The sequence below is a fragment of the Patella vulgata genome, chromosome 7, assembly GCF_932274485.2.
Source record: "Patella vulgata chromosome 7, xgPatVulg1.2, whole genome shotgun sequence".
NCBI classification, from domain to species: Eukaryota; Metazoa; Mollusca; class Gastropoda; family Patellidae; genus Patella; species Patella vulgata.
The window spans coordinates 66965962-66982410 of NC_065885.2; the positions used below are offsets into that span (position 1 = coordinate 66965962).

At 38.1% G+C, this 16449-nt stretch overlaps 1 protein-coding gene across 1 annotated transcript; it reads right to left on the reverse strand.

Moving 5' to 3' along the window:
* Positions 1-6427: 6427 nt before the first annotated feature.
* LOC126827158 (retinol dehydrogenase 7) lies at positions 6428-16449 on the reverse strand. Its single transcript, XM_050556390.2, has 5 exons — positions 16314-16449; positions 13774-14103; positions 12098-12362; positions 9768-9931; positions 6428-7225 (listed from the first exon to the last, which is right to left on the reverse strand). The coding sequence occupies exons 2-5, from the start codon at positions 14084-14086 to the stop codon at positions 7008-7010; spliced, it is 960 nt and encodes a 319-aa protein (XP_050412347.1). The 5' UTR covers positions 14087-14103; positions 16314-16449; the 3' UTR covers positions 6428-7007.

Below are 16449 nucleotides of genomic sequence, written 5' to 3' on the forward strand. Positions count from 1 at the left end.
TACACAGAGCATATGTAGTTTGTAAATGTTTAATTAGACCATAGCCAGTCCGTGCCTTAACAGAAGTTTATATAGAGTTGAAAAGTCAATATCATATATTATCAAAACCTAGCTGAGGTCATACAGTTCTAAGCACCTAAAAAAACGTTCAATTTGATGAAAATTGTAGAGTCCTTTGTCACAGTACCTGGTCCATTTTCCGGGGGTCAGTCCATGACTCATGCACGTATCCTCTTTATAACAACGAGCGCGATTAAGTTCCTTTAGACATCATTTCGTAACCTCAGAAGGACGTCCCCACCGCCTCCTCGGCTGAGAGGCTGATAAACAGACATCATTTAGAAACAAGACATATTTTAAGCGGGGAACATGTAGCAAGTTCTATCAGCAGACTCGCACGGAGAAGTTTGCATGGGAGTGGGATAGAAAGGGTAATTTTATGTATAATCCATGTTTGTAACCTATGTATCTAGTGAAAGAGTGACTTTATGTATAATCCATGCTTGTAACCTATGTATCTAGTGAAAGAATGACTTTATGTATAGTCCATGCTTGTAACCTATGTATCTAGTGAAAGAGTGACTTTTTATGTACAGTCCAGGCTTCTAACCTATGTATCTAGTGAAAGAATGACTTTATGTATAATCCATGCTTGTAACTTATGTATCCAGTGAAGGAGTGACTTTATGTATAATCCATGTTTGTAACCTATGTATCCAGTCCTTGACATTAAATGTAGAAACTAATTGTGGTACGGTTATTCGTGTGCGGAACTATAAACGGAATAAGAGAAGAATATATACACAATGTTTAAAGATTTACAAAAATAACCAGAGAAAATACTAGACGATCATAAGGCTATTACAATATGTAGCAAAAGAAAGAGTATGCGACACGCGTTGGATGTGGGGAGCTTTTTGGTAGCCTGCCTTTCTTTCCACAACTAACCAGAGACTCGTTAGATAAAGTGTTAAGAGTGTAAAAAAATAAAATCGTAACAACAAAGCAGTTACAATATGCAAGAGGCAGGCGTCACTTAGGCTTGTATGAATTCCGTGAATTTAGCATGGGGCGCCACGTTAGCGTGTATGAATTCCGTGAATGTAGCTTGGGACATATCGCGTTTAATGAATTCATATTGATTATATAACATTTAATACGAAACCTGAACTCAAATCGATTTTTAACTTTTAATTATAAAACCCCAAATAACACTGGTTAAAATCTTACAGACGGTCATATCTGATCGGAATTCAACCATTTTGAGTTGATATAACTTTTACAGGTTCAACGTTCACAACATTGAAATATAATAATTTTACAAAAATGGTTGACACTTGATATTATGAAAATTAGCAGCCTCTTCAACCACCTTTAGTTTTTTCAGGTCAAGATTGTACACACCTTTATTCACAAGTTGTCGTGTCTTATCATAATGTTCCTTTATCATAGAGCTGCAATGTTTATTTTTATTTTTACACCACGTAGTGAGGTGTTCTTGTTTTATTGTATTACAGAATTCAAACAATGCCCACATTACATTTGTTTTAAATGGTTCACACATTTGTTTTATATCTTGTTGCATGTTGAATACCGTGTTATTAACCGCTGTACAATAAGCTAATTCGTGACCTGGGATCAGATGAAGTTTGTTGTATTTCTGTAAATCTACATTTCCAATATCAATATGCCAATCATATCTCTCCTTTTCAAAATAATAGGCATATGTCATAACAATATTTACTGGGCTCATAACTCCAACATCTTGTGATCCTACTCGAATATAAGCTTCTTCTATCGTGGAAACGTTGACATATTTTAAGATATGATTTCTACAATTGGTTATTGTGTCTCTCCAGATATACACAGGAAAATAGGTCATAAAGTCTGACGGCATTGGCTTCCCGATCATTTTTTCACCTAGCTTGTCCCAACCTTGTACCCAATTATTCTGAAACGTGTCCATTCCTTTTACGCGCAGTTTATTTCCATTAAGAATATTTTCAGGTGTCACTGGAGTAGTAAATTTACCATCAGTATCTGTCCAAGCTACTATCGGTGTTGAAATGAATTGGTCTTTAATAAAACTAGAATATAGTTGACGATTATAACCACGCGGTTTAGACTTCGCGACAGTTAAAACACGTTTGTTTTTAGGCAGAGGTTCGTAGTAAAAATTCATATTTATACGTATATCTTCTATATATATATTTGTGACTGTTGTTTGTCTGTCTGTCTGTTCGGGGTTGGCGGCTACACTAGGTCTGCCCCGAATCTGAAATTTGGGGTATCGGGGAAGCTCGGACCGGGGAGTAACATAGGCCAGGTGGCGTTAGTCTACCACTTCCGGTTTCGGAGTTATGACCCCCGAGCGAAGCCGGTCTGTTCGGGGTTGGCGGCTACACTAGGTCTGCCCCGAGTCTGAAATTTGGGGTATAGGGGTAGCTCGGACCGATTAGTCGAATGGGAGAATTTTCTTTGAAACATAAATGCGGCAAAAAAACAACGACATTCGTTTAACAGGCGTTAAATTGTACCCATGAATATCTTTTATATGATATATAAAATGATATATTTGATTTAGCATATACGTATATGGTATTTACAATTATCGGATGATGGTGTGATAAGCATTTACAATAAATTAAAAAAAGGTAGTTAATGATAAAGTATATATTTACAGTATGAACAATAAAAATATATTGCACCTTTTTCCAGTCTCTCGCCAATACACACGACATGCAACCACTCATCACACAAATCACAACACACCCATTCCACATCCTTATCAGAATCACCCAGTAGTGGTTCCGCAGCACCGCATACCTTACACACACTATCATCAACACATTCAGCCACATTATACCTTGCATCCCCAACCACATCAAGCACTATACTCTCATCCATCTTTGTCACACTGTCATTCTTATCCCCAGTCAACGCACTCTTTCCCGTACCAACATTCTCCACACCGACATCCATATCACGTTCAGTTTCACGCCCATTCTCACTTTCAGATTCGCCAAAGTAAATTATTATTGGCGAAAGTTCCTGTTGCACGCCATCAATCTCTCTAAATTTGTTTTCCACTTCATTGATGACGTGCAAACAGGCCCTTTCCCACTCCCCCTGGGTAACCCTTTTTTTGGCCTCTTTGTAGAGAGTTTCGACATCTGCAATTTTAAAGGTGTTGTTGTGACTGGCGACATAGTCTTTTTCTTGGGCTAAAAAAAAAAAACCACAAAAGAAATATAATACACAATACGCACTTTTTCGTTACTTCCAAACGATATTTTATAAACATAATATAATACGAAAATGGACAATTTACGTTCGATAACCTCTTAAATCGAACATATTTACATTGATAAATCTGTAGATTGTTTTATATTAACGATGCGTCGTTTACAAATATCAAATTTTTCACGCCTTAATCCACGCTATGTGCCCGGCCTGATTATTTAACATTTAATAAAGAAAACCTAAATCAAAATTAAAAACTCGATTTGGATTCAATAGGATTTGTTTTTAAAAAAAGGACTCCAATTTCTGTTCGCCGAAAACAGAATGGCGCCGGTCTTAGCTTCGTTCAATTCCACATATCTTTGTAAATACTGAACTAAACGTAACACATTTTGAAGCGACATTCCTATCAGAGAAATATCTTCACAATATGTTTATCTGCAAGGTATTCATATTGCTCAAAAGGAAGCACCGAGACCTAAGTTGCAAAAAGGCTAACGAAAATGTTTTACTTTATGTTAGCATGTGGGTGGATTTTTTTTATAGCTTGTCGAGTCTATCTGATGGTAATTTTGGGCGATTGATAACGGTAATATTTCTTTAAATTAAAAAAGTCACCTTGATTAGGTCTTAAGACCAGGCCCCGAGGTCACAAATCAGACTTAAGTTAAGAATTTACTCAACTTTCAATCACTGTTTATGAGAAATATCTTTGGTCCAGAAACACAAGGCTTTTCACATAGTTTCTTATTGATGTATTTGCTACATTAAAACAACAGAAGTTTTATAATGGGCTATACATTAGTTAAAATAAGGCGAACAATTTTGAGTAAATTCTTAACTTAAGTCTGAGAATGCTTTGCGAACTGGGGGTTGGATGGCTGAATAGTTAGCGTGCGCGCGCTGTATCATAAAGTCTGCCATTGAGCCGACTAGCGTGGTTTCAAATCCCCGGTTGTACGTGACAAGGAGTAGGGTCGCCTGTTCAACCTCGTGGGTTTTCTCCGGGTCCTCCGGTTTCCTCCCACTGCTAAAGACCCCTATGCGCAGGCGAATTATTGAAATAAAATTAAACCACATGTTAGTCCCGAAATGACCTAGTTTGTGTCGAGTGGACGTTAAACCACATCTCTCTCTCGCTTTGCGAACTCGGGGCCAGGTTGCCGTTAAAATTAGCCAATCGGTCAGTTTCATGCTCCTGCTTTAGTTTATGTAACGCCACTCGCTTTAATAGTGCTGCCTGTGAAAAAAATATAAAATAAGTTTAACTCTAATATTTAAAACGTATTCCCCAATTCTGTCACGACTTGGTATAAACACAATCGGTTTTTAACATGTTTTCTATTTAAAATGAAACTACCCATTACAACGTAATTAAAAGGGATATCTACCTTTGTTTTAGATGGACTAAATTCTACTCCCTTATCGGTGAGCCACTGGACGATTTCACATTTTTTGTTGGTAGTTTTGGGGTGACATGATGAGGATGATTTAATATTGTATAATGGCGCGTTATCTAAAATAATCAAAGCCGGTTCTGGAAGTGAAGGCAATAATGTGTTACCAAACCAGTCAATGAAATATCTGAAATTAAAATGAAATCAACATAATACAAATTTATAAAAGCTACTCTTTAACAAAACGTGTGTTTAGGAAATGTAATGTGATTGAGAATACAAAATTTTAGGGCTACTTTTCGAATGTCTGATTAAATGCAAATAACAATTGAAAATCTGCTTACTTCCAATTCATCTCATCAGGTTAGTCGGGCGATTTTGCTTTCGACCGAAACACCCTCCCTACTTCTGGGATAAATCCCCTGGTCGAAGATCCCGCGTTTAAAATTATAAGGCGACTGCCCTTTCCTGCAGGAATGCATCGTCCACAGTCCGAACAATCCGGACATAATACGCCAATGGGACCTGGAACAATACAATTTAAAAAATCATATTCATAATTCAAATAATGTTCGAATAATAAACTCAGAATATATTTTGCATTTAAAATAAACCTTTGTTTTACCTTTTCGACTTTCCGTCCAAACGCCATGGTTACAATGATTAGCATTAAGCCAGGTCTCGTCAAGGTAAACACTTTCATATCCTTCATCTTTATAATAAAAAACCCCATTAAAACACAAAAACTCAAATCTAAGATTCTTATCAAAAAACTTTCTTTTTTAACATTTGTGCACAAAACGACTTTCAGGTTGGATCGTTTACCTGTTTAAGCAAGTATTATTTTTTTTATTCATCATTTACCCAGTAAGTGGGAAGTCAATAATACCTGTATTTGGCTACATTTCTCAAATAATTATGTCTGGCTGTCACAATCTCTGTTGTTTCTTTCGCAAATCTCTTGCCGTGGGAATTGTAAAATTTAAATCCAATTTCTTTTAATATCAATTGCAGGTGGGTTTGCGAAATTATAATGTCTTTCTGTTCCACAACAGAACACAGTCGTCTGGTTGAGAACTGTATAAAATTTGAAAAATGAAACCATAAGCAGTGTTGAATCAAACTTTCAAAAATATAATTATGTGAAATAACATATATATTCCAATAGACCTTGAACTAAATGAATTGGATTTTGAAATAATAAGAATACACAACTCGTGACGTGATTATAAATTGTTCCTTATGCTTGTCTTTACTATTAGAGAGTATACCGCATATTTTCACGTCAAGATAACAACATGAATATTGATTGAAATGGATCAATTGTGAATTATTATTCGCGTATTCAATTTTAAATTTTATGGAAAACTTTAACGCCTTCAATAGTAAGTGTGCAGGAGGACCTCACTACACGCAACACAAAATTGATAATATAAAGTGTCTGGAATCTAGAGTATAATTGTACTTACATATTGGCCCTTTCTATACAGACTGTGGATAGTCTCCCTAATTACGCTTCGGTCAAAACTGTCGAATCTGGAAGTAAATGTACGCTTCTTACGAGGTCTTATAGGTTTTTTGGCATTATACACCCACAGAATTGGCACATTCAGGGCTGTCGCAACACGCTTGTATATGTTGCTGAAACAGTTATCGTTTCCTCGAAAGAATGATATTAAGTTAACGATGCACTCGGAAACTTCGGTCGTGAGCTTCATGTTGTTTCTTAAATTATTTATAATACATGTATAAAGAAGATAGGGAAGGTTTAGTTTAAATACGACTTTATTTTTACGAGTATCCGTACAATCATTGATATTTTCATTGTGAATAAAATTTGGTAGACTGGCCATTAATGGTTTCAATATATATCTTCTATGTAATTGCCTTTAGTTAAAATTTTTCGTCGCCCAAACTCAAACGATCGAAACGCGGTTTGTTTTCATAGCAACACGTGGTTGTCAAACTCGCTGTCAAAACTAAACACCCCACAACAACTTTAATGGTTTCGTTCAACACGTGACGAAAGCCATGTTGTCTTCCACTTTGTAGAAAATATAAGTAAACACGTCAAATTTTTCAAGAGAGAACTTTTTTATTCCTTGGGGATATTTAATTGTGCAATGGATTTTATTTAACCGGAGTTGATTTCAAACACACAGGTAAGTTTATAATAACCAAAGTTAAATAGTTTGTTCATAATCGAAGAAATCCGTTTATAAAATAGCAAGGTTCAGACAGTAATTATGTCGTCAGACTGCAATTTTAATGACCTCGGAGAAGTTTTACAAAATCGTAAATATTCAGTCTTATTGTTGTCAAGAGCGGGTGGCCATCTTCGCTCTTTGACACGTTCATTGACGTGGCCTATCGTGATCCCTGAGGCCGAGGCGAGTTTAAACAAATAACAAAATCCGACACCCATTCTGGGATAGTCCATAACAACCTGACGAAATATTTAGCATCTTTTCCAACGATGTATCTGGGTTTCGGGTATCTGGCAGTAATAGCGTGCTCGTAAGCATCGATTACTTTGAATAATTTATTAGATGATGTCTCCGGCAGTTTGTTAATCAACATCGTAGCTGAAAATACATACATGGGTTATTATTAGAGATTATGTAACCACGTGTCAAGCAGGAGGCACATTGAATAAAAGTTCTTAATTAATTTCTAAATTCGTCACCTAACAAAACCTGTTTAAGATTTCGGGTTAATGTTTTTCGTTGGGTGACCTGATAATCTATTGCTGTTCTTTTAGAAGTCTATACAGTCAATGACCCATGTGCTATACTTGACAACGAAAAGGTAAATATCACCTACACATTATTTTTATAAAATAAAAGTCTGGTTTTATCCAGACACCGTATAATACAGCTTGGGACACCGGTCTCCATTTCCAGATGAAGACTGACGGGTTTAAGTTGTTTGAAAACGTATCACACATATTGAGTTAGTTGCTCGGACATTAGGTAGAGGATTTTAAGGGATTTTAACACAAAATTATTTTCGGGGTTGGCCCTTTATTGGCTAATTTAGCCCTGAGCAGGAGGACCCGGGTAGAATCCACAGCTTTAGGCATGCGACCCTTTGTGACGTCATGTATAAACATGGGATCGATTCCAGATGTCCCTATGCCCAAGGGTATTGGACGAGAAAAACCGAGAGGGTCTTCCTAGACCGCTGGTTGCTTGTTAAGCTGGATGACCCGTGTTCATGGGTATGGCCATCTTCAATAGAAGGCTTGATCTCGCTTTAACTACGTACATCTTATCAAGGCCTTCACGTAATACCCTGCATATTGCGGCACTAATTTCGATTGGGTACAAACCCAACTTGTGAGCCAATCAGATTCCTCGATCGGCGAAAATGTCTACCTATGATGATCGAGTTGCAAAGAAGGTTCATTCAATGTCAAGGTTTCTGTGGAGGTCGCGATGTCACAACCTCTGATTGGACGCTACTGCTCACGTGTCTGTAGATAACATAGCTATAAGTTCGGGAATTGTGAAGTAAACAAGCAACGGCCAGATGTTATGAAACTCGCAGTCGTTGCTTCAGGAACATGGGGTATGGCGTATGTCCGTCTTCATTATTAGTATAGTCGGAGCATTCGATTTCACTATTCCATACTATACAACATGGGTATCAAAAGAAACAGACGGACACAGTAAAGGTTTTAGACATTTTGTCAAAGTCAACGGTCACGATTAGGCCGTAGCGCGCCGTTCCGGGCAAAATTGCCATCATAGCACACTGTATGGCGCCTTCCTAGGTCTTGTCGGGGCATTCCATTAACTATTCCGTTCTGTGCAACATGATTGTGTTTAAAAAAAAACAGTCTGACACAGTAAAGATTTAAGACGTTTTGTGAAGATCAACGGTCAAGATTAGGTCGTAGCACTCCGTTCCGGGAAAAGTGGCCTGTCTTCATTAGCCTAGTCGGAGCACTACATTTCATTATTCCGCTCTATATCACATGTGTTTTAGGCGTTTTGTCAAGGTCAACGGGCAAGGTCTAAAGACCAACAGACGGTTGAAGCACCCTAACCCGCGGAATACAGTGATCGAGCAGACTGTCGTTATACAAAATACTATAAAAGTAAGTATCAAATAAACCAGCTGCACATACTGAAATTTTTAAACGTTTACACTAAGCCGACGCTCAAGGTGAAAGGTTGAACCAACATAATAGCCGTATCGTACCCACGGTATCGTCATGGACTGTATATAGATGGACAGGCAACGTGTCCCGTTGATTTGTTTCTCTGCCGCTCGCGCGAGACACGACGAGATCTCAATGTCAACGGTAAATTAAGCGATGTGATTTTTGACATTGCGGGATTTTATACTGATTAATTTCTCGAACTCCTCCTTAGAATTTACGGTATTCTTATAGTTACACGGTAATTTTTCAACCCGATAAGTATTCCTATCCGGTAGTGACAAATTTCTCCAGTTTAGAATTTTGAAATTTCCAAATGCAGCAGTTGAAAATAATTGTGAAATAATCGATTTCAATATTTTCGTAGTTTTTGTAAGCATTTTAGTTTTGCTTAATACTCCAAATTCCCGCATGTATGAAGGATTTTAAAATTATGAAAATAAAGTTCAGGTATAATACTGTTCGGAATGATTATTAATTGTGCAGAAGTAAAAATTAAAATAGTGTTTTAGTAGGTTTGTTTTTAACGAAAACTCGACATGGTTTTCTTTCGTATTCACATGGGCGCGTCCGGAGTAAACAAAGACGATGTGTTGATACATTTACATCCCAACATCAGTTAGTAGTCTATCTATGTATGGATTTCAAAAAAAAAAGAGTAGGAAGATTAATAAAAATATTATGAATTGATTTCTGTTTCTTTGCTTTTAAACTTAATACTGGTAATTGCGCGAGGGAAGGTAATTTTATTTTAGTCACGATTGTCCGGTCTATTTTTTGCCGCGGAACAGAATTCTAAAGGGTTCGTGGACGTTGCCTGTCCATCTATACACGGTCCATGGTATCGTGAACATTAGCCGAATAACCATTGTTTATTTCAACAATTCAATTGCACGCAGGGGTCCTTAGAAGTGGGGAAAACTGGAGGACCCGGATAAACCCACAATTTAAATAAAACATACTTTGATCAATAAACTCCTGTCCGTAATATTGCTGGAAATCAGAATCTCCTTGATTAAAGGCTTCTTGAAACCTTTTATGAACCTGCTGGGTGTTGATTATCTCTGTGTTAAAATATCCCGGTTCCAAGATACTGACCTTTATTCCTTGGTGATACACCTCTCGTCTGAAACAATATTTACAAAAAAAAAACGTCAGGGTAAAGGTGTCAATGAAACAGAGGCGGGGGGGGGGGGGTGCGAACTAGTGTCGGATTCCAGTTACCAGCCCCCCCCCCCAACACACACACACTTACGCACACCTAGAGGGGGTAAAAGTCTGTTTTAAAAAATGTTAATCAAAGTCGAGGATGCCGACGAATGTTTAAGACTACAGGAATGGCTTTTAACAAGGTAGAACATGGTATACACGTTGGCGAGAGGCTCCCTAGATCCCAATGCCACAGGCCCCGGTGTAAATTCGACAATCAGTTAAACCCAAAATAAACATAAAAACTACCAATCTGATTAAAATATAGATCCTATTTCGTTTCGTTTTTTATAGTTTCAAATTTTCTTTTATTTGTTATCATTATACCAGGATCTGGAAGAATTGTTAAATACATCGCGTTCTGGGTGATGCGAGGGATAAGGCAATCACACATGATCTGTTGCGTCGAGATCCTTACATGCGCTGCGCGAAACCGTGTGTAGACATTCGCAGCGATAGAACACAAAACAAGCCCAAAGGTGTTTTTCTGAAAATTCGTTTTTAACACCGAAGCTGATTGGTTAATCGAATAACTGAAATCATAACGTCAAAGATTGTAAGTATGACCCCTGGTCGCCCCTCCCCACCCACGATCAGTCAGATCGTCATGTAGTAGAGGCCATCAAAAGTATATAAAAACGAAACGAAATATAGATCTGTATTTTAATCAGATTGCAAAACTATTTTTCGCTGGTTTAATTTTACATTTTGCATGGCATTTGTTGTTGACTTTATTTTCTATTGTCTATATGGTATTCAAATTTTCAATTTCCGTCCAATTTTGGTGAAGAATCAGGCGGTAATCAAGGTGGTTAACTTGCCTTCAATATTTTATGAGATGATAATTTTAGGCTCTCTGTCGTTGTAAAGATTACGGTCACTGGAATTTTCAAAAATTGAAATGGTCAAACCCCTTTAATATTATCATCAGATGATTGTGGTATATTGGACTCTTTGTGGTTATATATATTAAAGTAGCTAAGTCTCTAACTCAATATCATCCAAAATCTTCAACATCGAAAACACGAATTATTTGTCAAATTAAATCAACATTCATGTTGTGATCTTACCGGAAAAAGATGGGCTTTTGATATCCAATATTTAAGACAAAATAAACATTTTACCATTGGTACACGAATCGTGTACCATAATGCGCTTCAGCCCCAGATGTATCAAGAGACTCGAGGGACGAGGCTAGACACATTGCACCAAATCAAACGGCGTATGTAGACTGGAATAACCAGACGCTAGAAATTTACACTCGCTTGAGACTGCTGGCTTATTTCGCCGAACATAACTGGTTTGAAATTGGAGTAAAAACGGAAACCATTGAATGTAAATCAGTTTATATACATTCATATTACAGTATTATATGCGTTGCGACCCACTTTTGTCAATTTCTAGGTCCCAAATGTTAGCGATTTAGCTCCTTTAAGATAATCGGAATGTTAAAAACACTGTTGGCAGCCTAGAGTCCAAATTCTGATTGGAAGCCGCGGTTGCTCAGCGAGTAAAGACGATGGCTGGCTAATCAGGAGGTCTCGGGTTAAATCCCAGTGTTAATTTCTCTATGTCAGTGATGCAGGACGGATGGTCGATCGTACACATTGGCGTGCACGTAAAAGAACGCTTAACACGTGGAATTCGAAAAGGGTGTAGGCCGTAGCGCTGCTGCCCGGTCAAAATTCTCTCATAGCACATTGTATGGCGTATGTCCGTCTTTATCTTCCCAGTTAGTACAGTAAATTAGAACGTTCAACCCCAATTGGAGGGTTGGGTGGCCGAATGGTTAACGCGTGCGCGCTGCATCATAAGGTCTGTCAAGTGGCGTAGATCGATTTCCTGAATGTACGTGACAAGGAGTAGGATCGCCTGCCCAACTTCGTGGGTTTTCTCCGAGTCTTTCGGTTTCTCCCACTGCTAAAGACCCCTACGGGTAAGCGAATTAATGAAATAAAATTGAACCACTACAAACCCAATATATATTAAGAACAATTGTTGCATTGATATAGCATATGGTAGTCCCGAAATGACCTGGTTTGTGACATGACTCTTACTTCCTCGTAGAAAAGTTATAACGTACCGTAGGCAATCTGAGAAAGCTTCTACGCCATATTTTGCAACACAGTACGGTGCCGGTGCTGGTGTCAAAGCAATGCGTCCAAGCATGCTGGCGATGTTAACTACCCTTCCCTTTTCCTTTCTTATCAGTGGTAAAAACATTTTAGTGACGTCTATTACGCCAAATAAATTAACAGCCAGTGAATCTAGGTAGTCTTTTCTGTTTAAACATTCGATAGGTCCGATAGCGCCACCTACACCGGCATTATTTACAACTGCCCATAGACCTATAATTACATACATATAAAACATTATATCGGTTCAATATTAGCGCGTGTCCCTGCAACAATTCCAACATATATTAGCATGTGACCCCAAGAGCAATTCCATATTACTATAGCTCGTAACCCTGGAACAATTTATATATATATCAGCACGTAACCACTAGAACAATTCCTATATATATTAGCGTGTTACCCCTACAACAATTACTATATATATATATATATATATATATATATATATATATATATATTAGCTCCTATCCTCGGTATCCCCAAAGGTCTCATTCTGTTCGGGGGGGGGGGGGGGGTGACACGTATTCTGCCCTTAATGATGGTGCTATTTTTATCGACCAAACCCACACGTCGTTAATTGCAAAGGAAGTTGGCGCAGGGGAAGTAACTCTTATCGGGTTGCAACAGACCGCCACATTGTTGTGAACGGAAACAACGAGGCCAAAGAGTCTTAGTTTAGTGCCGGTTAATATCCGACGACAGGGTTTGGGGGAATAACTCTGTCATCAGTGATTAATAAAGTAAGTAAAACGCAAAGGCGCCCCTTTAAGAGTATCAGCGAGGGTACCTTCAGGGATCAGGCTACAATACTACATACGTGGGCAAAACGCAATCCAACTTAAAAATTGTTGTGCTGAGTGTTTAACGTCCTCTTCCACCAAGGGTGATATCACAGGCAAAACGAAACGAAATGGGGTTTAACGTCCTACTATGATCACAGGCAAGTCGTCATATTTTAATTACCTTAGCGCACGGACAGGGTTCTGTCATATGGGAGGAAACCGGAGTAAACCCTATCTCCAAGCCACGACTGCAAGCCAGAGGTAACCGGCCATCTAGAGCTGGAAGCGCGACACTCTAGATTACTTGGTCACCCCAACCCCCGACAATGGTAGTGACTTATGAAACATTTTAGACAAAGAACGAATAGTAATAATTATAATACAAGTGAAACATTTTAGATGTTATAACATATTTGAAATCAGCGAAACATAAATACAGAATTTGATAATACAATAAAATATAAATGAATTAGAAATATATACATTATTTACATAAATCATTCAGTAAATATACATGAATAGGGTTATCTGCCCTTATAAAAACGAAGGCCGTTTCATTAGTAAGACTGGTTTGTTAGCTGTTTGTAAACTGTAGCTCAGGCTATGATCAAGGCCAGAACAGATAATTTAAAATCGTGTAAACCCTATAGATTAACCCAGGGTATAGTGGAGAAAAACGGAATGGAACCACTGGGGAAACGAAACAGGATGATCAGCTCGTAACCCCCAAAGCAACTCCTATATGCATTAACGAGTGACCCATAAGAACAGTTCTTATATATGTTAGCACGTGAACCGTCCCCTTCCCTCAGAACAAGTCTTATAGTTTTCAAGCTCACCTTTATTTGAAGGTAAAATTGATTTCACCTTGGTGAGTGCAGACTTGATATCATCTTCAGACGTAACATCTAATTGAAGTGTCTGTAGACGTTCGGATGAAGTCTTCTTCAATTCAGCTGCAGCATCTTGTTTCAAACAGGCAGCAATAACCTGAAATCCCAAACGATCTAATCTTTTCGCTAAAAGATTTCCAAATCCTGTATCACACCCGGTTACTAAGACGTACTTTTCACCATAATTCTTGATCTTTAACCTCCCCAAGAACCATTTTAAGGTGAAGCATCCTATTAGTACTGTAACCCACAACAACATGTTGCTTTCTCTGTAATCTATAAACACAAATATGGTCTATTATATGGCGCTGGGGGGAAGAGGTGTGTGTGGTGTTTGTGGGTCGAGGGAGTTTTGGGGCGTGGGGGTGGATGTGCGTGTAGTAGGCAAGGTCTCACCAAGCAGCATAAGCAAACATGGATAAAGCTAACGTTAGACTCTCTAGGGGCCCACACTATCCCACCCACGAAGGTAGGCCCGAGAACAATGGCCACTATATCCACTCGTCGGCGGTCGATTGGCGGGGTAAAAATACTATATAGGCATAATGGCGATCTTGGGACATACAGAATGAATGAATAAGATGGGGGTTTAACGACGTGTTGTGCATCAACATGGTTCATGAAGACGGGCTATGAGGGAAATTATTCCCGGACAGCTGCACTATGATCTACTCTTATATCTAATTCTAACTGTCAAGGGATCTTGTCCGTGCACACCAATGTGTACCCGGGACCTCGGTTTTTCGTACCATTAAAACGACTAGACACTGAGGAGAGGGGTGATATAGGCTTTGCCTGTTCACTGATCCCTTTTTATACATTTCTGAAAAAAACACAAAAAAACACCTGAGACATACAGATGGACTCGCGTGACAAGATGCAGTCATGTTTGGTTTCGATTCCCCGATTGTACGTGATAAGGAGTAAAGACCCCCTACGCTAATTATTGAAATAAAATTGAATCATATGTCAGTCCCGAAATGACCTAGTTTGTGTCGAGTTGACATTAAACCCCATTCACCTTTCTTTCTTTTGCAGTCATGTTGAAGACGTTAAACAAATCAACTCAGTATAGATTGCAACGAACTCAAATAATGTTAAGGTGATAAAACACACAAGATTAGAACAGGTGAGCTTAGTAACCTCTGTTATCAGGTGTTATCTATAGGGTAAGCATCCCTTGTCTTGTACGTTATACATGCCACAACAATTTAACAAGTATATCAAACCATCATTAGACTCTATGGGTCATATTCCAGAAATATGAGCAGGAAGTGTCTGGAGTGGAGACAGTGTCAAGTTTGGGGTGAGGTCTGGGGGAATTACCCTAGAATTTGATCAAATCAGAAGCTCTGAGACAATATCTCTTCTCAATTAGGCCCATACATGTACCGGTGGTACTTTTTACCGCCGACCACCGCCGACCAAATACTTTTTACCGCCGACCGTCGTGTAATTACCGCCGACCAAATACTTTTTACCGCCGACCGCATTGTAATGACTTTCGACCGTAATATAATTACCGCCGACCAAATACTTGTTACCGCCGACCAAATGCTTAATGATTCCTTGTTACCGCAGACTATTTTACGGGTTTTTTTTTATAAAAAAGAATACAAGAATGTTATTTTTTATTTGAGGTGTAATCACGTACAACTGTCGAAAAACATTCATATATATTTTAAAGAATATGGAAGGACAAACTACAATTTAGATATTGAAGGGCAAATAAAAAAAATATCAAGATTGTTTCAGCTACTGGTTATAAATAAATAACATTTTAGGCCTATCTTCTATTAGTGCGAGAGTTAGGGTTAGGGTTGTCGACCATATTTAAATATAATAAAATCTATATTTTTATCAAACTCTGTGTATTTAACCAAATCTATTTATTTGTCACTAATAATTTAATTAATTTTATATAGTCGGCGGTAACAAGGAATCATTAAGCATTTGGTCGGCGGTAACAAGTATTTGGTCGGCGGTAATTATATTACGGTCGGCGGTAAAAAGTATTTGGTCGGCGGTAATTTCACGACGGTCGGCGGTAAAAGTATTGGTCGGCGGTGGTCGGCGGTAAAAATTACCACCCTTTCTACATGTACAGGAGTGAGTGAAGTGAGACCAAAATGGCGGCAATACTTGGTATGTTTGTTTATTCTTTGAGTGTAGGAGAATTAACATTCCCTACCCACATGACACATGTCTGATGTTCAGTGCCCATTATTATAGTATTTATATATACGGTGTATATTTCTATAGTCTAGGATATCCAGGGTTTATTATATAATAGACTAGTGTATCCAGTGATTATTATTATAGACTAGTATCCCCAGTGTATATTGCTATAAACTAGTATATCCAGTATGTTTAACTATAGGATAGTATACTGTAAGTGATGACCTATATAAGAACAGCTGAACTTTTGTAGATCAAGTAAATACAAACAGCTTAACAACTTAATATTAACAGTATTTATAGCCTACCTGTAACGCAGCACACGTCACACTTCTTATATAAAATATTTGTAATAACGGAGTGATTCTCAGCACCCAATATAAACACACCAACAAACAATTTAATCAGCAGTCTTCATATACGATAACAAACAAGTTATTGCTG